The 22728-nt window shown below is 38.9% G+C and overlaps 1 protein-coding gene across 1 annotated transcript in view; it reads left to right on the forward strand.

Annotated features, from left to right (window-relative positions):
• LOC139734863 (DNA-directed RNA polymerase I subunit RPA1-like) overlaps positions 1 to 22352 on the forward strand; it is an 83327-nt gene extending 60975 nt beyond the window's left edge. The window contains exons 25-35 of the mRNA XM_071645644.1: positions 8630 to 8759; positions 9487 to 9536; positions 11318 to 11375; positions 12358 to 12467; positions 13366 to 13691; positions 14563 to 14753; positions 16125 to 16205; positions 17943 to 18098; positions 20070 to 20180; positions 21604 to 21796; positions 22252 to 22352. Coding sequence (XP_071501745.1) covers positions 8630 to 8759; positions 9487 to 9536; positions 11318 to 11375; positions 12358 to 12467; positions 13366 to 13691; positions 14563 to 14753; positions 16125 to 16205; positions 17943 to 18098; positions 20070 to 20180; positions 21604 to 21796; positions 22252 to 22352 — 1507 coding nt within the window. The remainder of the gene's footprint in view (positions 1 to 8629; positions 8760 to 9486; positions 9537 to 11317; positions 11376 to 12357; positions 12468 to 13365; positions 13692 to 14562; positions 14754 to 16124; positions 16206 to 17942; positions 18099 to 20069; positions 20181 to 21603; positions 21797 to 22251) is intronic.
• Positions 22353 to 22728: the final 376 nt, after the last annotated feature.

Genomic DNA, 22728 nt, shown 5'->3' on the forward strand with positions numbered 1-22728 from the left:
TTCATTTGGTAGGACAAATTCTATAACCCTTTAATTCCCAGCTCAGTAAAGACTCTTTCATGTAGCACTACAATTTCTATAGACCTTTTATTCCCAGCTACCTTGTACACCATTCATTTGACTGGACAATTTCTATAACCCTTTTATTCCCAGCTACTTTGTACACCATTCATTTGACTGGACAATTTCTATAACCCTTTTATTCCCAGCTACCTTGTACACCATTCATTTGACTGGACAATTTGTAAAACCCTTTTATTCCCAGCTACTTTGTACACCATTCATTTGACTGGACAATTTCTATAACCCTTTTATTCCCAGCTACCTTGTCCACTCTTTCATTTGGTAGGACAAATTCTATAACCCTTTAATTCCCAGCTCAGTAGAGACTCTTTCATGTAGCACTACAATTTCTATAACCCTTTTATTCCCAGCTACCTTGTACACCATTCATTTGACTGGACAATTTCTATAACCCTTTTATTCCCAGCTACTTTGTACACCATTCATTTGACTGGACAATTTCTATAACCCTTTTATTCCCAGCTACTTTGTACACCATTCATTTGACTGGACAATTTCTATAACCCTTTTATTCCCAGCTACTTTGTACACCATTCATTTGACTGGACAATTTCTATAACCCTTTTATTCCCAGCTACTTTGTACACCATTCATTTGACTGGACAATTTCTATAACCCTTTTATTCCCAGCTACTTTGTACACCATTCATTTGACTGGACAATTTCTATAATCCTTTTATTCCCCGCTACTTTGTACACCATTCATTTGACTGGACAATTTCTATAACCCTTTTATTCCCAGCTACTTTGTACACCATTCATTTGACTGGACAATTTCTATAACCCTTTAATTCCCAGCTCAGTATAGACCCTTTCATGTAGCAGGACAATTTTTATAACCCTTTTATTCCCAGCTACTTTGTACACCATTCATTTGACTGGACAATTTCTATAACCCTTTTATTCCCAGCTACTTTGTACACCATTCATTTGACTGGACAATTTCTATAACCCTTTAATTCCCAGCTCAGTATAGACCCTTTCATGTAGCAGGACAATTTCTATAACCCTTTTATTCCCAGCTACTTTGTACACCATTCATTTGACTGGACAATTTCTATAACCCTTTTATTCCCAGCTACCTTGTACACCATTCATTTGACTGGACAATTCCTATAACCCTTTTATTCCCAGCTACCTTGTACACTCTTTCATTTGGTAGGACGAATTCTAACACCCGTTAATTCCCAGCTTAGTAAAGACTCTTTCATGTAGCACTACAATTTCTATAACCCTTTTATTCCCAGCTACCTTGTACACCATTCATTTGACTGGACAATTTCTATAACCCTTTTATTCCCAGCTACTTTGTACACCATTCATTTGACTGGACAATTTCTATAACCCTTTTATTCCCAGCTACTTTGTACACCATTCATTTGACTGGACAATTTCTATAATCCTTATATTCCCAGCTACTTTTTACACCATTCATTTGACTGGACAATTTCTATAACCCTTTAATTCCCAGCTCAGTATAGACCCTTTCATGTAGCAGGACAATTTCTATAACCCTTTTATTCCCAGCTACTTTGTACACCATTCATTTGACTGGACAATTTCTATAACCCTTTTATTCCCAGCTACTTTGTACACCATTCATTTGACTGGACAATTTCTATAACCCTTTAATTCCCAGCTCAGTATAGACCCTTTCATGTAGCAGGACAATTTCTATAACCCTTTTATTCCCAGCTACTTTGTACACCATTCATTTGACTGGACAATTTCTATAACCCTTTTATTCCCAGCTACCTTGTACACCATTCATTTGACTGGACAATTCCTATAACCCTTTTATTCCCAGCTACCTTGTACACTCTTTCATTTGGTAGGACGAATTCTAACACCCGTTAATTCCCAGCTTAGTAAAGACTCTTTCATGTAGCACTACAATTTCTATAACCCTTTTATTCCCAGCTACCTTGTACACCATTCATTTGACTGGACAATTTCTATAACCCTTTTATTCCCAGCTACTTTGTACACCATTCATTTGACTGGACAATTTCTATAACCCTTTTATTCCCAGCTACTTTGTACACCATTCATTTGACTGGACAATTTCTATAACCCTTATATTCCCAGCTACTTTTTACACCATTCATTGACTGGACAATTTCTGTAACCCTTTTATTCCCAGCTACCTTGTACACCATTCATTTGACTGGACAATTCCTATAACCCTTTTATTCCCAGCTACCTTGTACACTCTTTCATTTGGTAGGACAAATTCTATAACCCTTTAATTCCCAGCTACCTTGTACACCATTCATTTGACTGGACAATTCCTATAACCCTTTTATTCCCAGCTACCTTGTACACTCTTTCATTTGGTAGGACAAATTCTATAACCCTTTCATTCCCAGCTACTCTGTACACCCTTTCATTTGGTTGGACAAATTCCATAACCCTTTAATTCCCAGCTCAGTAAGGACTCTTTCACGTAGCACTACAATTTCTATAACCCTTTTATTCCCAGCTACCTTGTACACCATTCATTTGACTGGACAATTCCTATAACCCTTTTATTCCCAGCTACCTTGTACACTCTTTCATTTGGTAGGACAAATTCTATAACCCTTTCATTCCCAGCTACTCTGTACACCCTTTCATTTGGTTGGACAAATTCCATAACCCTTTAATTCCCAGCTCAGTAAGGACTCTTTCACGTAGCACTACAATTTCTATAACCCTTTTATTCCCAGCTACCTTGTACACCATTCATTTGACTGGACAATTTCTATAACCCTTTTATTTCCAACTACTTTGTACACCCTTTCAGTTAGTCGACAAATTCTATAACCCTTGTATTCCCAGCTCAGTGTACACCCTTTCATTTGGCAGGACAAATTCTATAACCGTTTAATTCCCAGCTCAGTAAAGACTCTTTCATGTAGCACTACAATTTCTATAACCCTCTTATTCCCAGCTACCTTGTACACCATTCATTTGACTGGACAATTTCTATAACCCTTTTATTCCCAGCTACTTTGTACGCCATTCATTTGACTGGACAATTTCTATAACCCTTTCATTCCCAGATACTTTGTACACCCTTTCATTTGGTAGCAAAGTTTGTATAACCCTTTTTATTCTCAGCTCAGTTTACACCCTTTCATTTAGCAGGACAAATTCTATAACCCTTTAATTTCCAGCTACCTGGTACACCATTCATTTGACTGGACAATTTCTATAACCCTTTTATTCTCAGCTCATTGTACACCCTTTCATTTAGCAGGACAAATTCTACAACCCCCTTATTCCCAGCTCAGTGTACACCCTTTCATTTAGCAGGACAATTTCTATAACCCTTTTATTCCCAGTTCCGTGTAGACCCTTTTATTTTGCAAGACAAATTCTATAACCCAGCTACTTTGTACACCATTCATTTGACTGGACAATTTCTATAACCCTTTTATTCCCAGCTACTTTGTACACCATTCATTTGACTGGACAATTTCTATAACCCTTTTATTCCCAGCTACTTTGTACACCATTCATTTGACTGGACAATTTCTATAACCCTTTTATTTCCAACTACTTTGTACACCCTTTCAGTTGGTCGACAAATTCTATAACTCTTGTATTTCCAGCTCAGTGTACACCCTTTCATTTGGCAGGACATTTTCTTTAATCCTTCTATTCTCAGCTCAGTTCAAGCCCTTTCATGTTACAGGGCAATTTCTATACCCCTTTTATTCCCAACACAGGGGAAACCTTTTCAGTTGGCAGGACAGTTTCAATAACCCTTTTAATCCCAGCTACTTTGTACACCATTCATTTGACTGGACAATTTGTATAACCCTTTCATTCCCAGCTACTCTGTACACCCTTTCATTTGTTTGGACAAATTCCATAACCCTTTAATTCCCAGCTCAGTAAAGACTCTTTCATGTAGCACTACAATTTCTATAACCCTTTTATTCCCTTCCCAGCTACCTTGTACACTCCTTCATTTGGTAGGACAAATTCTATAACCCTTTAATTCCCAGCTCAGTAAAGACTCTTTCATGTAGCACTACAATTTCTATAACCCTTTTATTCCCAGCTACCTTGTACACTCTTTCATTTGGTAGGACAAATTCTATAACCCTTTAATTCCCAGCTCAGTAAAGACTCTTTCATGTAGCACTACAATTTCTATTGACCTTTTATTCCCAGCTACCTTGTACACCATTCATTTGACTGGACAATTTCTATAACCCTTTTATTCCCAGCTACTTGGTACACCATTCATTTGACTGGACAATTTCTATAACCCTTTTATTCCAAGCTACCTTGTACACCATTCATTTGACTGGACAATTTGTAAAACCCTTTTATTCCCAGCTACTTTGTACACCATTCATTTGACTGGACAATTTCTATAACCCTTTTATTCCCAGCTACCTTGTACACTCTTTCATTTGGTAGGACAAATTCTATAACCCTTTAATTCCCAGCTCAGTAGAGACTATTTCATGTAGCACTACAATTTCTATAACCCTTTTATTCCCAGCTACCTTGTACACCATTCATTTGACTGGACAATTTCTATAACCCTTTTATTCCCAGCTACTTTTTACACCATTCATTGACTGGACAATTTCTGTAACCCTTTTATTCCCAGCTACCTTGTACACCATTCATTTGGCTGGACAATTCCTATAACCCTTTTATTCCCAGCTACCTTGTACACTCTTTCATTTGGTAGGACAAATTCTATAACCCTTTAATTCCCAGCTACCTTGTACACCATTCATTTGACTGGACAATTCCTATAACCCTTTTATTCCCAGCTACCTTGTACACTCTTTCATTTGGTAGGACAAATTCTATAACCCTTTCATTCCCAGCTACTCTGTACACCCTTTCATTTGGTTGGACAAATTCCATAACCCTTTAATTCCCAGCTCAGTAAGGACTCTTTCACGTAGCACTACAATTTCTATAACCCTTTTATTCCCAGCTACCTTGTACACCATTCATTTGACTGGACAATTCCTATAACCCTTTTATTCCCAGCTACCTTGTACACTCTTTCATTTGGTAGGACAAATTCTATAACCCTTTCATTCCCAGCTACTCTGTACACCCTTTCATTTGGTTGGACAAATTCCATAACCCTTTAATTCCCAGCTCAGTAAGGACTCTTTCACGTAGCACTACAATTTCTATAACCCTTTTATTCCCAGCTACCTTGTACACCATTCATTTGACTGGACAATTTCTATAACCCTTTTATTCCCAGCTACTTTGTTCACCATTCATTTGACTTTACAATTCCTATAACCCTGTTATTCCCAGCTACTTTGTACACCATTCATTTGACTGGACAATTTCTGTAACCCTTTTATTCCCAGCTACTTTGTACACCATTCATTTGACTGGACAATTTCTATAACCTTTTTATTCCCAGCTACTTTGTACACCATTCATTTGACTTTACAATTCCTATAACCCTTTTATTCCCAGCTACTTTGTACACCATTCATTTGACTGGACAATTCCTATAACCCTTTTATTCCCAGCTACTTTGTACACCATTCATTTGACTGGACAATTTGTGTAACCCTTTTATTCCCAGCTACTTTGTTCACCATTCATTTGACTTTACAATTCCTATAACCCTTTTATTCCCAACTATTTTGTACACCATTCATTTGACTGGACAATTTCTGTAACCCTTTTATTCTCAGCTACTTTGTACACCATTCATTTGACTGGACAATTTCTATAACCCTTTTATTCCCAGCTACTTTGTACACCATTCATTTGACTTTACAATTCCTATAACCCTTTTATTCCCAGCTACTTTGTACACCATTCATTTGACTGGACAATTTCTATAACCCTTTTATTCCCAGCTACCTTGTACACCATTCATTTGACTGGACAATTTCTATAACCCTTTTATTCCCAGCTACCTTGTACACCATTCATTTGACTGGACAATTTCTATAACCCTTTTATTCCCAGCTATTTTGTACACCATTCATTTGACTGGACAATTTGTATAACCCTTTCATTCCCAGCTACTCTGTACACCCTTTCATTTGTTTGGACGAATTCCATAACCCTTTAATTCCCAGCTCAGTAAAGACTCTTTCATGTAGCACTACAATTTCTATAACCCTTTTATTCCCAGCTACCTTGTACACCATTCATTTGACTGGACAATTTCTATAACCCTTTTATTCCCAGTTACTTTGTACACCCTTTCATTTGACTGGACAATTTCTATAACCTTTTTATTCCCAGCTACTTTGTACACCCTTTCATTTGGTAGGAAAGTTTCTATTACGCTATTATTCCCAGCTCAGTGTACACCCTTTCATTTGGTCGGACAGTTTCTATAACCTTTCTATTCCCATCTCAGTGAAAGCCCTTTCATGCTGCAGGGCAATTTCTATAACCCTTTTATTCCCAGCTCAGGGGAAACCTTTTCTTTTGGCAGGACAGTTTCAATAACCATTTTATTCTCAGATCAGTGTAGACCCTTTCATTTTGTAAGACAATTTCTATAAGCCTTTTATTGCCAGCTTCTTTGCACACCCTTTCATTTGGTAGGACAATTTCTATATCCCTTTTATTCCCAGCTAAGTGTAGACCCTTTCATGTAGACAGACAAATTATATTACCATTTTATTCCCAGCCCAGGCTAGACAATTTCATGTGGCAGGACATTTATGATAACCCTTTTATTCCCAGCTCAGTGTAGACCGTTTATGTGGCCGGACAATTTCTATAGCCCTTTTATTCCCAGCTACAACTAGTGTAGGCCCTTTCATTTTGCAAGACAATTTCTATAAACCTTTGGAAGAACTTTATGATCTTAAGATGCATAATGTGTTATGGTGCAGATCTGACTATCTGTTATTGCACAAGAGGTCACTGAAAATGGTGTTGAGCGTCAAAATTCATGTCTTTGGGTGCATGTTTTGAAGCTGATAACTTCAAAATTCAAATTGCCCTGCCAGTGCCACATGAAAGGGCTTGCACTGAACTTGGAATAAAAGGGTTATAGAAATTGTCCTTACTTATGAAAGGGTCTACACTAAGCTGGGACTAAAAGGGTTATAGAAATTGTCTTGCAAAATGAAAGGGCCTACACTAGTCGTAGCTGGGAATAAAAGGGCTAAGTTTGTTATGACTAACACTAAACATCTGTCAGAATCTTCAGCTAATTGAATGAGGCAGACTTAACCAGAAGAAGAAAAAGAAGAAGAAGTAGGACATCTGTATCTGCAGAGAAGAAAACCTTCCGTGCATTCGATGTATTTCACTGTGAGTTCTGGACAGCATGAAAGATCAACAGTGTGTCTACTTCTTCATGATTCTTATTCTGGAAAAAGAAGTCTTTTTTATCCTATTATGCCCTGAAGAAGAGATGATGCCATGTTTGTGTGATGTACTGTAGTATTCTAGAACCTTTGCAGCAATATAGTTGGTCAGCTCAGCCTTTGACTTTATGTGAAGGGAACCTGCTTGTTGGGATATATGTTGGTGTCATTTCTGACCTGGTATTGAATATTACTCCCGGTTCCTGTGACATCTTGGTTTGTTGCCTTCAGACGGACCTCTTCCAGTGCTATTTCATAGAGTGCTACATATGAAGAGGTGTGGACACGAAGAGCACACCCTTCTAATGTGTACATTTCAGGATTTGCTTTGTTGTTGCAGACCCAGAGATCTCGACATCAGCTTCTATATATCCCAGCATCATCATTGCCAGGAGGCACCAAGAGTGTGTAAGGCAGCTATAATGACAACATGTAGTTCTCCCAGTCATGCAGACGTGGGCCAACTGCGTGTTTGAGTTTACAAATGTACAAATGTAGGTCTGGCATCTAGCAGTTGGACCACCTTCTGCAAACATGTGTGAATTTTATCTTGCTCAGCCTGGAATATTGTTTGATGTTTCCCCTGCTTCCATTCTAGATCAAGAAGTTGTAGCAATTCATCTCTAGTTGTCACTTCTTCCTTTATATTGGTAGTACAATGTTTCGGTTGCATTTTTGTTGCTGTTTAATAGTGGAAGATTATAATATTTCTTGAAAACCTTCTTGTCATGATTTGGATTTTATTTCAGCCTATATTTTCTGTAAACACCTGACAGCTCTAGCCAATACTAATCTGACATGAACATTTGGGTTAATTTTTTTTCTACAACAGACTTTATAAAATGGAAAGAAAAACTTGAACTTTGATCCACTTTTCCATCTCAGATCAATCTTTCCGAATCCTGTAAATTTCTGACAACTGAGACAAGCAATGTTACATTCTTTTTTCCAACAATGTTTTCATACGTAAACAGATTGAACTTGCCTTCTGAAAAGTAAATTCTTCAGCGGTAGTGACACTGAATGTAATGGACTGGTGGTCATTACCCTAGGATTCACATATAAAATTCAACATGTTCAAAAAGGAAACAAATCAAGCAGTCTTACTAATCATTACTGCATTTATACCCAGGCAAGTTTTCTGTGTGTACAAGTAACACCCCAACCTCTACTTAACTGCCCTTCCACCCTGTTCCCCTTTGCCCATTTCCCCTGTGCAGAGAGATTCTGATGGTAGCCAGTGCCAACATCAAGACTCCAAGCATGGAGGCACCATTCCAAGACCCTGGGATATCAGCAAGGAGAGTGGCTAAAGTTAGGAGGCAGCTCACCAGGGTCAATCTCTCTCAGGTCAGTGGAAAGTTTCAGCTTGTCCTGGTTGCAGCTTTTCTCTCTTGATACTTACAAATTGGATTGTAATTTGGATTGGATAAAATCAGATAGCAAATATGTGAAGCCAACAACACATTCTTGTTTCTTCTTTGAAATGGATTTCCCATTTTGTATTGTTGATATGAAGTTGATTTTTCTTTCAGCCACTTTAATCATAATCATATCTTTCACCCCTTCCAAGGCATATTTGAGACAGTTGTCTGTGTAGTTGTCAGTCAAGTTCATGTATCAGTGTTTGACATTTCCATTTTTCATTTCGAGTTTTACAATTCCTCAGTCTCATCTGCAAGTGTTAACTTAAATTTAAAGAAGGCAAGAAACATTAACACTTGAACATTTCCTATCTTAAATCAGATATTTTCAAAACCTTGAGATTTTTCTTGTGGCCATCTTTGATGAATTTCTGTTTTAAGGAGTAAAGTGTGACAAATTTTGCATATTACAGTCTGAGCACCTAGAGAATGACAGAATACCTAAAGCAAGAAATTGATGCTCAGGGATGTAATCAGGATATTTGTTTGACGATGTAACAGGTCTTGGTATTCTCATTTATCTCAAATCAGTGATCATAACTCTAATTTGCCCCGAGACTAGGGGAACAAAGTTAGTATTGTTTGTAACTATGAGACAGTATGTCTCCACTCCATTCTGCTTTATCTGATTGTGCCTTGTTTTTGATTCACAGGTCATTGAAGACATTGACATCTGGGAGTCTTACCAGTTTCCAACAGCTTTGTAAGTATTACAGCGGATACTTGAATTCAGTGACAGTACATGTATGTGGATGATTACTAGATAAAAATGCAGAAATGCCTCAAATGATGATAATATTTTTGTCATTTCAAATGGCTTCCAATGTCATGTTCATAAATGACAGACGTAAAAGTTGGAAAAAATGTGATGGTGTGAATTCAGTGTTACTGTTTTGATTGCGGACATATGAAGCCTAGAAATGCAAAATATTTTCTACATCATGGTTTTGTTTTGTTTTTGTTTTGTTTTGTTTTTTTCCCGTGTGGAGAGTGATTTGAGCACGTACACTGTATTGTGCTTGTTACTTAATTCATTATACCCCCGCCAAACGAATTTTGAAGGGGGTATATAGGAATCAGCGGACGGTCGGGCGGTCGGTCGGGCGGTCAGTCGGTCGGGTGGTCGGGCGGTCGGGCGGTCGGTCCGTTGCAAATCTTGCGTCGCGAACTACTTCCTCAGTTTTCAACCGATTCCCATAAAACTTGGCACAGATGTGTGCCTTGGGTTGTAGATGTGTAAGACATATTTTTTGACAGTACCCAAAAGTATGTTGCCATGGTAACGGCATATTATGGGCAAAAATGGGTACAAATCTTGCGTCGCGAACTCCTCCCACAGTTTTTGATCAATTTTTATGAAATTAGGTACAGATGTTCATCTGAATATGTTAATGTGCAAGACACATATTTCCGCAGTGGCAAAAAGTGCGTTGCCATGGTAACGGCATGTTATTGGTAAAATATAGGGCAAAATGCTTCATGGCAAAACTGCTTCATCAGTGTTCTTCCAATTCTCATGGAATTCATATTGAATGTTTGTCTTAGGATATAGGTCAGCATGACACATTTCTTGACAGTGACAAAAAGTATGTTGCCATGGTAACAGCTCACATATTATGAGCCAAAATGATGGAAAATTTTGTGTTGCAAACTACTTCCTCAGTTTTTGCCCAATTTCCATGAAACTTGGTACAGATGTGTGCCTTTGGTTGTAGATGTGCAAGACGCATTTTTTGACAGTACCCGAAAGTATGTTGCCATGGTAACGGCATATTAATGGCAGAAGATCAAGGAAAGATCTTGCGGATTTAACCACTTCCTCAGTTTTTTGACCAAAGCTTATGAAATGTAGCACACACCTTGATCTTGGTGGGAAGATGTGGAAGACATATTTTTCGGATGTGTCAGAAGCTGCGTTGCCATGGTAACGGCATATAAATGGCAGAAGATCAAGGAAAGATCTTGCGGATTGAACTACTTCCTCTGTATTCGACTGAAGCTCATGAAATGTGGCACACACATTGGTCTTGGTGGGAAGATGTGCAAGACATATTTTTTGGACGTGTCGGAAGCTGCGTTGCCATGGTAACGGCATATTAATGGCGGAAGATCAAGGAAAGATCTTGTGGATTGAACTACTTCCTCAGTTTTTGACAAAAGCTTATGAAATGTGGCACAAACAATAGTCTTGGTGGGAAGATGTGCAAGACATATTTTTCGGACGTGTCGGAAGCTGCGTTGCCATGGTAACGGCATTTAAATGGCAGAAGATCAAGGAAAGATCATTCCTTGGGTAAGACTGTCGTCACGGGGCGGGGGTATTAATCACCTTCAGTGATATTTCTAGTTTTCAATTTGTAACACAGGGATTTTCATGATATATTTCATCTCCTGCTGACCCAAGATACAATCACATTCTTCAAACAGTGCAGTGAAATAGATATGCTATTGACTCTTTTCCTTTGCATTTCACATTTTCGCCAGTGACCACTACCGAGTCTACAAAATAAGGTTGAGCTTTCTTCCACACAATGAGTACAAGGTGAGATACATAATTTGGTATTGGCTGGCCTTTATGGCTTTTGTCCCAGGTGGTATTCCTAGAACTGGGACTGTACTGCTCAAGCTTATTCTGAAAAGTGCAACCTTTTCATCACAGTGGTCTTGTCTTTAACAGGTCCCCCCCCCCCCCCCCCCCCCCCCCCCCCCAACCAAAAAAAAAAAAAAAAAGAGGGAGAGAGAGAGAGAGAGAGAGAGAGAAGAATGCTAATCATCTATTATTGTGTGTAATATAGTAGTTGAATATGAAATAAGATGAAAGAGCATAGAGCATTTTGATTCAGCCGAAGGATTATAATGTTAGGGAAAATAATTTTTTGGTATTCGGCAAACCTGAATTCATTAGATTATAAAAGATGGTTTTGGTTGAGACCTAACTTCAGGTTTCTAATATTTTTTGGTGAGATAATGAGAAACCTTTTATAAAATATGAAGGAGCATGTAATTCCAAGAGAGATTCAATGTTTATTTGATGAAAATTGTTTTTAAAAATGGCTGAGATGTCAGCTTTATGCCCAAATTTTTGTCCTTTTATAATCTCTTACTTTATACGGTAAACATGATGACATACCACATACAAATTTCATCCTCTGTTTGAACTGTTTTGTGCCTGCTACTTGTCATTTTCCTTATCGGTGAAAATTCAGAGACCTTGTCGATGCGAGATGAATGCATTATCCAAAACAAGTAACGGTAGATGTGGAAAGATGCAAGAAATTACTAAACATAGTTTTTGTGTGATTCTAATACGGACTTCCCCTTCAGGTATCACTGAGCTATTGCAGTAGAAATCTATTTGAAATACCTCTATGAAAGTGAGGTGTCCCCAGAGAAGTCGTTATGTGGTTTTTTTTATTAGGTGAATTTAGAAAGTTTATAGTTATATTCACTTTGTCATTACACTTCCATTATGTGATAAGTTACATTTTGAACATTTTATCTTCTTTATCACATTTGACTTCTAGGATGAATTGAATGCCACACCAGCCAGCATTCTTGAGTACATCGAGCAAATTTTCCTGAAGAAATTTCTGGATGTTTTGAAGAGAAAAATGAAGGACATCAAGAAGACAAAGTAAGCATTGACCTCCTTCACGATCTTGTGATGATCTGTTGTTTATGAAGTCCTCGTGCAATCATAATACATTTTACAATCATATTTTTTCAGAATTCTTATCGAACTTAGTACCAGATTGATGCAAGTTGTTGGAAGATCATATTAATCAAATCAGTTTGGATAAATGGATATGACACAGTTATAAACCTGGTAGATTGTCTGTGATATTGAAGGATATCCAGGGTCAGAAGTCAAGGTCCAATTCCATACTGCCTTTCCTCATTCTTCAAATTTCAACATAACCATGGACTGGTATTCCACTCTAACTCAGTAATTAAGCCCTTTTTTTATCAAACTCTTTTCAGAAAAGCAGTGCGAGGAACCTAGATTAGCATTTTGCAAAAGTCAAGGGATGAGATTTCAGGCACAGCTGTTGAGTTTTAATGATTTTACAGAGGACTGGACAGTTTTTTACAATTCTTACAAATTAGATGCATGCAGTGGGTCTGACATAATGCTTGATATTGAGTTCAGCCAAAATAAGGCAAGATCAATGAAATATACCCGTCAAAGTACATAACAGAAATATGAGGCATAACTGAATATCCAAACATTAAGTAGTGATATTCATTCATGTGATAACAATTAAGGTATATGTTTCTAGTAACTTGCATGAATGAGACCACTTGCCCTTCAGTTGTGGGTTGACAGACTTTATTCCAGCCTGCCCTGTCACACATAATCTTTGAAGAAATTCTCATCAAACCTGTCATTTGTTACTCAGCGGGATAGAATAGTGAATTGTACAGATTAGATCAATTACACACACACATTGAAATGTCTGCATCCATTTTTAAATTATTGTTAAAGTGTGGCCCATCAAAATAGTTTACCTCCATTATACACACATCATTAGATTTGCATCAGCCAAGAAATCAAAGAGGACTGTTGGAGGAGAGGGTGACTCTGGTTCCCATGGCAACAAGGATGCCTCCAGTGGTGATGCAGCAGATGATGCGTCCCCAGTGACGATGAAAAGAGAGTCGATGTCATCCGATGAGGGGAGTGGGGATGAGGGTGGAGCAGACCAGGATGCAGCTACCTCCAAGTACAAGCAGAGACACCAGGAGGAGCAGGAGTATGAGGATGGAGAGGAGGAGGGGGAGGAGGAGGAGGGGAAGAGGAAGGTACAGCAGGAGAATCCGGAGGAAGATGGAGATTGGGAGGAGATTCTTGACTCTGGTGAGAAATCTGTGGTATCTCTGGGAAGGTATCAGAAGATTCATCTGTTTTGTTTTGTTTTGTTTTCATAATTAACACACTTTATCTCATAGTGGTTGAATTGATCTTCACAACTTGTGGCCCTTCACCCATTTTCACCTGGAAATAATGTGCTTGTGTTGAAAAGAGAAATTATACAGAATCAGTATGAGAGATACGCAATTATAAGTACTGGTATTTTTCCACTGTCTAAACCAATGCATTACAAAGCATTTTGTGAGTTTTCTGAGAATGAATTCTTGCAAATTCTGAAGCTTTGAAATGAAGGGGGAAATTACCTAAGAAACTTGGGTCAATGTCACTGACAGGAGGTAAATGGAGACATCAGATCAGGCATTTTTAAAGTATGACACTGCACCAGCCATGATGCCATCATACATGTAGTTTTCTCTCTTTGTCAAATGGCCATGGCATTTTTTGGGAAAGTGAACAATGCCTTCTACAGTTGTATAAGGAATTTAATGACTAATGACATTATATCCTTTATTCATCTTGTGATAAAGTCATAAAAAACTTTGTTAAGAAATATGTGAAATGAGGGACATTTCAGGCACTAATGACTATTGGGAAAAAGGGAATGGCAAGACATGTTTTTACAAGGGCAAAATTACAATATGGTAACAACTTATACATGCCATGGTAGATGCCTATCATGTAAATCTTTTAAGGGACGATTATCAAACTGTCACTGACATGCTGTGTTCGTTTCCATGCAATACATGATATGAATGCCAGATATATGCCTTGGGTGTGTTCTCCTGTGAATAGAAAAAATTGGGCATCTACAATTTAGTGATATTGAGATGCATTCCATCTCTCTGATTCATTGAAGGTGATGAAGAGGGAGAGAGTATCCATGGAAACCACAATGATGAAAAGGAGATAAAGATGGAGGAGGAAGAGGAGGAGGAGGAGATGATGGAAGAAGATCTGCTGCCTTCCAGTATGGAGGAGAGCAGTGCAGCTCCCAGGAGGAAGAAGAAGATGGGAGTCAGTGAGAAGGAGAAGGAGCAGAGGATTATGGTATGTTTGTCCGTCTATATATACTCCATTAGGAATGGAGTATTATGGTATATTTGTCTATCCATGTGTACTCCATTAGGAATGGAGTATATGGTATGTTTGTCTTTCTACACTCCTTCGAGAGCAGGAATTACAACTGCTTTAATTCTTGAGTCCTTGATAAAAGTCTTCATTTGAATTTGTTGGCACCAGTGCATGATGACAGTATAATGGCCCTGTAAAGGTGTAATACATTTCTTTTGCTTTGAGAATGGTAGCAAGAGTAATTATGATAATAAACACACATTTGGAGAGCAAATGCCATAGAAGGCACTTGTGAGGCACAATTGCAGAAATATGCAAAAATTATATATTCAAAGTTTAAACTGAACAGGCAAAACAAAACTAAACTTTGATATACTGTAAATTGGATATTATTTGTGTGAGTAATTTTTCCCGCGCGGCCAGGTGAGATGAGCTTTGCATATTTTTAGTCTTGCAGAATCAAGATATACCTGTATGAACTACTGGAACATATACAATGTAGCAAGCAAAAACATTCATGTGCTTTTATTTTTGCGCTGGTTTCTGCCTGCGCAAAATGTACAAAACTTTCAACGCTGAAAATTTCCAAGTTACAGTACTGTGAAAGTTCGTTAATAATGTAAGTTTATGTATGATTGAGGAATGTAAGAAGTCCTGGGTTAGAAGTGATTTTCATTACATGTTTTGTGCATACTTTCAGAGATGTAGAGATTCATTATGGTGACAAGAACAATGACATTTTGGTGGTATGTGAAGCATAGAGCATTAAGTCTCATTTCACTCGGTAGAAAGGAATTGCAGTAGAAATGACTGCCTTCATTTGTAATCTCACATGTTTATCAAATTTGATATTAGGCCCTGGATTGGGAGACCACTTAACGCTATCCCCCGACCCTTTTCATCTTACATCATTGTGTATATTGCATGTTTGTTTACAAAGAGAGCATCTAAGACTGGATATATCATGTGACGTCTTCAATAAAGGATTTGTGGAATGTAGAGTTAGATTTACAAATTACACTATGTAAACGTACAATGTACAAATGTGTGCCTTTGTAATTGTAGATCTTACAGTTTTGAATAGTTTCTGTTCTAGTGGTGATGCTTATCAAAGGCTATCACTGTCATATGCAACTTATAAAAAGGAGAGATAGAATTTATAATGAAATTCCTCTCAAATTTGCAAACGTCCATATATTTTTCTGTGATATATTTCTGAACTGCAAAAGCATATGAAGAAGTGATGCTGGGGAAGTTTATTAGTCTGTGGAAATGAGTGGCCAGTTGCCATGGTGACAGAAATGTTTATTCATACAAAGGATTTTGCTTGCTTCTCCTTGCTGCCAGGCTGTCCTGATGATCAGCCCCATGATTGCACTCTATGACTTTGATGCTGTCAATCAACTGTGGTGTGAGTTCACGTTCAAGGTGAGTCAGACAAGGTAGCAAAATAAGGTTACTGAAAACCACTTTCAGTATCCCATAGTGGTGAGCCAATGGAATATATGCAGTCAAAAGGAGGTTGAGCTTTTGATCCTAGCATAATCTTCATCAGAGACAAAATGACAAACCAGGGAAAGCAATCATGGATTATGCACAACAAGAACAGTGTGAGAAGGGCTAGGGACACAGAACAACGAAAACAAAAGGGGTGGGCTAGAAGCCAAACAGGTAAGGAAGGGGCGTTAGGGGGTGAGCAAACAAAAGGCAGAGGTGGGCCAGTGATGATCCCAAGGACCATAGGGGGCAACCTGTGATGGATAAAGATGAATAGGGAGGCAGCATCAAACAAGATAAGGAACAACACAAGGATAAAGAATAGGAATAGAAAGAAATAGCAACTGCAAAAGTGAAAGGGGGGGGGGGGGGGGGGACTGAAAAAGCAGCGAGCCCTAACCGGGTATACAAAGATGTGGAAAAAAAATATGAAGGTGAGAGCCAGCCAACATATGCAAAGTAAAAAACATATCAATGTACACAAAAAAGGCAATGCATACTATCTATTTATGATAAGAGTCAATTGATATGAAAGCGAAAAGAAATCCATATAAAATCACATACACACAATACCAATACAAGCATGTGTGTGTGGGGGGAGGGGGCTTACTAACTAACTTTAAAAGGGCTAAGTATATAAAAGTAACTCTGGCAAGAGGAAGGAACAAACTGGGAATAAGAGGTGTACATTAGGAAAATGCTCAACGTCCAGGAGGGAAATATAATTTCTCTCATTCATTACTCTAACACGTTTTCCTAACGTACACCTCTTGTCTCACTAAACAAAGTGTTCAGGCCACAGCTCTATTATTAAGTGTGACTGCTCAGCTCAAAACCTACAAAAAGACGCAGATTACGATTCTCTACAATGGACCAAAACATGTCATTTGGGTTGACGGACTCAAATTTTTGAAGCTTGTCTTACCTGGAAGAGTAATCTCTTCTCTACGTACTGTCAAAATTTGGTGGCTTAAAACAGAACCAAAGTGGAGATATTAGCAATTTTTCTGGACCACATATTTTTTTTTTTTTTTTTTGGGGGGGGGGGGGGCAGGTGCTGCTTTCACTGGAAAATAAAACACCTTTTCATTGATCCTTCTGCAGAGCTCACCTGAGTGACATTAATCTTTAAATCCTCTTTTCCCCTTTTCTATGAAACTGAACCTCCTGACTCTGTCATACTTAATTACTTTTTAAGTGGGTTAAGATGGTTTAATCCTAAGAAGTTGTATATCATTTAAAGCTCACTCTTTTAAAGTATGAAGAAAAGTGGCAGTTCATTTTGACCTACTTTTGTGGGTTTTGAGCTTGGTGGTCGCAAGTGGTGTTTTCAACTGATTCTATGTACAAGTAATCATCAAGTTAAAGTCAGTATCAAAAATTGTTGGTCACCGTGGTTTTATATCTTCATATTTCCCTTTTGAAATCCAAAGTTTGTTACAGATCTTCTACTTTTGTTTCTTTGGCTCAAGCATCATCATTTTTCAATGTAAATCAAGTATGAAGATGGTACATTGTATTTTTCACTGTGCATCTTCACTATCATATTCACAAGAATAAGATAAAACATCACCAAAGCTCCCAATCACCTTACAGTATTGTGAATTAGAATCATCAATAGCCTTCATAGTGTATTAACTGACAAATGCATCATTGCTATCCTTACAGCTTGACCTGACAGATGCCAAACTGGACATGTCTTCCCTACTAGAGTCCCTGGCTGAAGATGCTACCGTCCACCATGTCCCCGGCATCACTCGATGCCTGGTTTCTGGACATGGGGGACTGGAGCCCAGGCTGCTCACAGAGGGAGTTAACCTCCAGGTGAGTCTAGCTTGCTGCTACTGTAAAAGTGGATATTTTTGCACAACTAATTTTTCGCGATCGGTCGGGCAAGAAGAGTTTCACGTGTTTTTAATTCCGCAGAATCAAGACACCAACCGATGGAACATATTACAAGCAAAAATATTTGCCTACTTTTATTTGTGCGCAAGTTTCTAGTTGCACAAAATGTGTGAAAATTTCAGCACTGCGAAAATTTCCACTTCTACGGCATTGGACCATATTGCTTCTGAACTGTGACCCTGGGCTGCCCCTCTTGAAAATTACATAACAATCTGCAGCTGTCCCATAGCACAGCTGTGTGTGTGTGTGTGTGTGTGTTTGTGTGTGTGTGTGCATGTGCTTCATTTCAAGGTCCACGGCATCCCTGTACTCCCGTGTTTTCTAAATGGAGTAAAAAAACAAAAACAAACAAAATAGTATACAATCAGTACAGTTTCTGTTAATGCGTGCTAGATAATGTGAAATGTTTTACTTCTTTAATGAATACAGGTTGACATTTGAAGATACCTGTAGGTACTTGTAGGGTTAAAGATCAGTTCATCTAACAGTTAATGTTGGAGGATACACTACAGAGTGGAATCTCAGTCTATACTGTTTTTATTGTGGTCACCACACCTATCAGGGAAGTCTTGCAGATAAAGTGGCTGATTTGTAACATTTCAAAGTAGGTGATGTAAATGGTTCCATGGCATTTGCTCCTATGACAACTGCTTCAATTAAATATCTACACACTACATAAACATAAATTCTACCCACAAACATAACCCTAACCCTAATCCTAATCCTCACCTCAAAACTACATGTAAACCTAAAACCCTGCACAACTATAACCCAAACCCCAAGTCCTTGGAGAAAATAAGACTGCAGCAATTTTCACAGGAGCAAATGTTGTGTCACCAATGTGAGTACATACATCACAGTATTCATTGTAACAGTATCATATTTGAAGGTGCAGAATTGCCACTGTCATTTAAAACTTCTAGCAGTGGACAGTCAACCTGTCAAGAACATCAAGTATTCTCATCACTTTGCTGCATTCCTTTGAAAGAAAATGACAGACAATCAAACACAAAAATTAAACAGGAGTCCATATCAGCACTACAGGTAGAGAGGGCAGGGTTTGGAACAAATACTGTCCTTAGGTAATATTCAATTTGTATTCTACCAGCTTGCTAAGGAGGACTCTTTCCTGTAATGGACTGGGATTTGTGTTCCTCCTCTCCCCATCTAGGTCCCCTCCCCCTCCTCCTCTCCTCCAGTTATCACAGATTTTTTTTTTCTCCAGAAGGCAGCATAAGCTAGTGAAGGGAATGTGACATTGGGGGGAAAAAAACATATAAGATCTGAATTGAGGGCATTCTTGCGTCACCAGGGATGTTCACAATGAGCAAATTGATTTTCCCAGGAATTGGTGATTATGGTTAGCAATTATAGTAGAGAAAACAACCTTCGACCAGAGCATGTTCATAATTAGTGCGTGTTGCACTGATGCAAATTATCACCATCTGGAGATCAATGTCTCAAAATAGTCTAGTCAGGGGAAGATCATCCAGACACACAAATGAAATATCACTGCCATCCAAAGCAACCCAAGTATGTGAACACTCATTCCAGGTGTCTTTAATGTCACAGGCTGTGTTGCAGCTGGGTCCTGATATTCAGTATTTTCTGAGAGCAGTCAGTCATTTTTCACAAGGGTTAAGCATCCATCTAGTGGCAGGTTTCTGAAATGCAAGCCATTCAAGTACCAACAAATCATGTGCTGATGTCATAGTCCTTCCTAAACCTATCTAAAACAGCTTTCACATTTTGAGGGAAATAAATGTGTGTTATTGCATTGATATATTCTTCTATCTCATTTTTTTCTAATAACCAAAAGTTCAATGGTGCTATGACTTTGATTGTGTTGCTGTCACTTCCTGATTTCTTCTTCTTCTTTTTTTCCTACAGGAATTATACAAGTATGACAAGCTGCTGAATCTGAACAGAGCCTACACCAATGATATCCATGCCATGGCCAACACTTATGGAATAGAAGCAGCGTGTAGAGCCATCATCAAGGCAAGTTCGCAAGAGATTTGAGTATATTTGGTTTGTTGCTTCTTCTTTTTTTTGGGGGGGGGGGGACACAAGAAAGCCACTAAACTTTAGCTTCTCATAACTGATTCTGGACACACCTCTTTATTGGGGCAAAGTCTTCGCTGAGCAGCATCCAGTGTGCTCATTCTCTCTTACTCTGGTGAAATGATGCGTTTACTTGGAAAAATGGTTAAGGTGTACGATAGAGGTAGAAGATCAGAGACTATTTCCCCACAACAAAATATCTGGTGATATTTAAATAATAGCATCCTCAGCTGTTTTGCCAAGATGCTTTTTGAAGTTACAGGAAACATTGTCTGTGCTCTATTGCCTTCTTTTTGAATTGAAGTGTACATCAAAAGATTGTCACAATAGAAGCCATTTTTTCTGAGGTGATAATTGACACAAAGAAATTGTAGGGGCCTGAGCTTTCGATCCTATTAGAATCTTCGTCAGACAGAGGCAAAGTGACAAACAGGCAGGGAAAGCAATCACATATAAGGACTACACACAACAAGAACAGTCAGGGCGGGACTAGGGACACGGAACAAAGAAAGCAAAATGGGTGGTTTGCAAGTCATGGGCAAGGAGCCCAACAAGTAGGGGAGGGGGATTAAAGCAGGAAGGCGGACAGACAGGCCAGGGCACACTGCTTGTTCAGCCCCCACCCCCCCCCCCCCCCCCCCCTCATCCCTTCACTCCTGCTGTTGCTATTTCACTCTTTCTCTGTTCTTTATCTCTCTGTTGTTCATTATCTTGTTTGATGTTGCCTCCCTATTCATCCTTATCCTTCACAGGTTGCCCCTTATGGTCCTTGGGATCATCACTGACCTCCCTGTGTCTTTTGTCTGGCCACCTTCCTGCTTTAACTTGTTGGGCTCCTTGCCCATGACTTCTAATCCTTCCCTTTTGTTTTCTTTGTTCTGTGTCCCTAGCCCTCTCCTGACTGTTGTTGTTGTGTGTAGTCCTTATATGTGATTACTTTCCCTACATGTTTGTTATTTTGCCTCTGACAAAAATTCTGATAGGATCAAAAGATCAGGCCCCTTTTGACTCCATTTTACTCCATTGGCTCACCACTATTGGATAAGCAGTTTTCAGAAGCTTGTTTTTTTTTTTAGCTACAAAGAAATTGTAATAGAAATCACCATTTTGCTCTTTGTGTGTTTTAGGCAGTAGTGCTCTCATGAATCCAATAGAATCACCCACCAGTTTTTGGAGCAATTTCACGTCTTGCGATAACGATCTGAACGATAGAGATAGCTATCACAAATATACAGTCAGTAAACTGTTGCAGTGCTAGAGCAAATGCATCGATGCCACAGGCCAGCATAGAGGTTTTTTTGTGCTTCATGAATGTAGAACCTCTGCTAATTAACGTAAATAAAATTGTCTTTGTTAACAGGAAGTTCGAGATGTCTTCTCAGTGTACGGGATCACAGTGGACCCCCGTCACCTGTCCCTCATTGCAGACTACATGACCTTTGAGGGTGTCTACCGACCTTTCAACCGTATTGGCCTGGAGTCCAACGCCTCACCCCTGCAGAAGATGACCTTTGAGAGCTGTATGAAGTTTCTCCGTGAGGCCACAATTCAAGGTCAGTGAAATCCACAGGATTTTACCAAGGCTTCTTTACTGTGGATGACCATTGCAATGAATTTAAGGAGAACTTTCAGTATGAAGTCGCTGAATTGTGATGATTCTGGTAGCAGTGTTAAGATTTTGTGCTGTGCTTCCAGGGATATGTGCTGAGATATGATGAAGTTTCAAAAAGTGTGGGGCATATATGTATATGAAAAAATTCCACCTCTTCTTTTGTCACCAACTCAAGGAGAGCGTTGTTTCAACTGAGTTTGAGTGAATTGCTAAATCTTCAAACCCTTTTATGGAAGGGGTACTCTCTGTCCATTAAGTAACCACAATTTGTTGCTCTGTTACCACTAGCCAGTTAGATGTGTGAGGATGATGAGGTGGCTCAGTCAGTTGGAAGTGTTTGTCTGCCTTGCCAGTCAGTTTTTGAGAGAGCGTTTCTTTACTTTCTTCGTCAAACAGGTGCCAAGGACAACCTGCAGTCACCGTCCGCTCGTCTTGTGGTGGGCAGAGTGGTCAACGGCGGGACAGGTTGCTTTGATCTCATTCAGCCTCTCATGTAAAGAGTGGACAGGCAGCTCTGGACAGCCTTGGAAATATCGGAAGTGACCTTTTTTATTACCACGAAAGGTCAAATGATGGTTAGAAAGCCATGATGGTATTCAACAAAATTCAAACTTTTGTAATCTGGATGTTCCAGTGAATATTTGTGAAGATAATATCCACTACTCTTTACTTTCCCATAATTAACTTTTTATGCCTCCGCAACGAAGTGGCCGGAGGCATTATGTTTTCGGGTCGTCCGTCCGTCCGTCCGTCCGTCCGTCCGTACGTCCGTCCGTCCCGTTTTGTTTTTGTCGATATCTCAAGAACCGTGTGGTGGTTTTACATCAAACTTGGTATGAGGGTATATCCTTGGGGGATAATACTTTGTGTGGA

Source organism: Diadema antillarum, unplaced genomic scaffold (genome assembly GCF_040938485.1).
Source record: "Diadema antillarum isolate AM-2024a unplaced genomic scaffold, OU_Dant_1.0 seq00000550_RagTag, whole genome shotgun sequence".
NCBI classification, from domain to species: Eukaryota; Metazoa; Echinodermata; class Echinoidea; order Diadematoida; family Diadematidae; genus Diadema; species Diadema antillarum.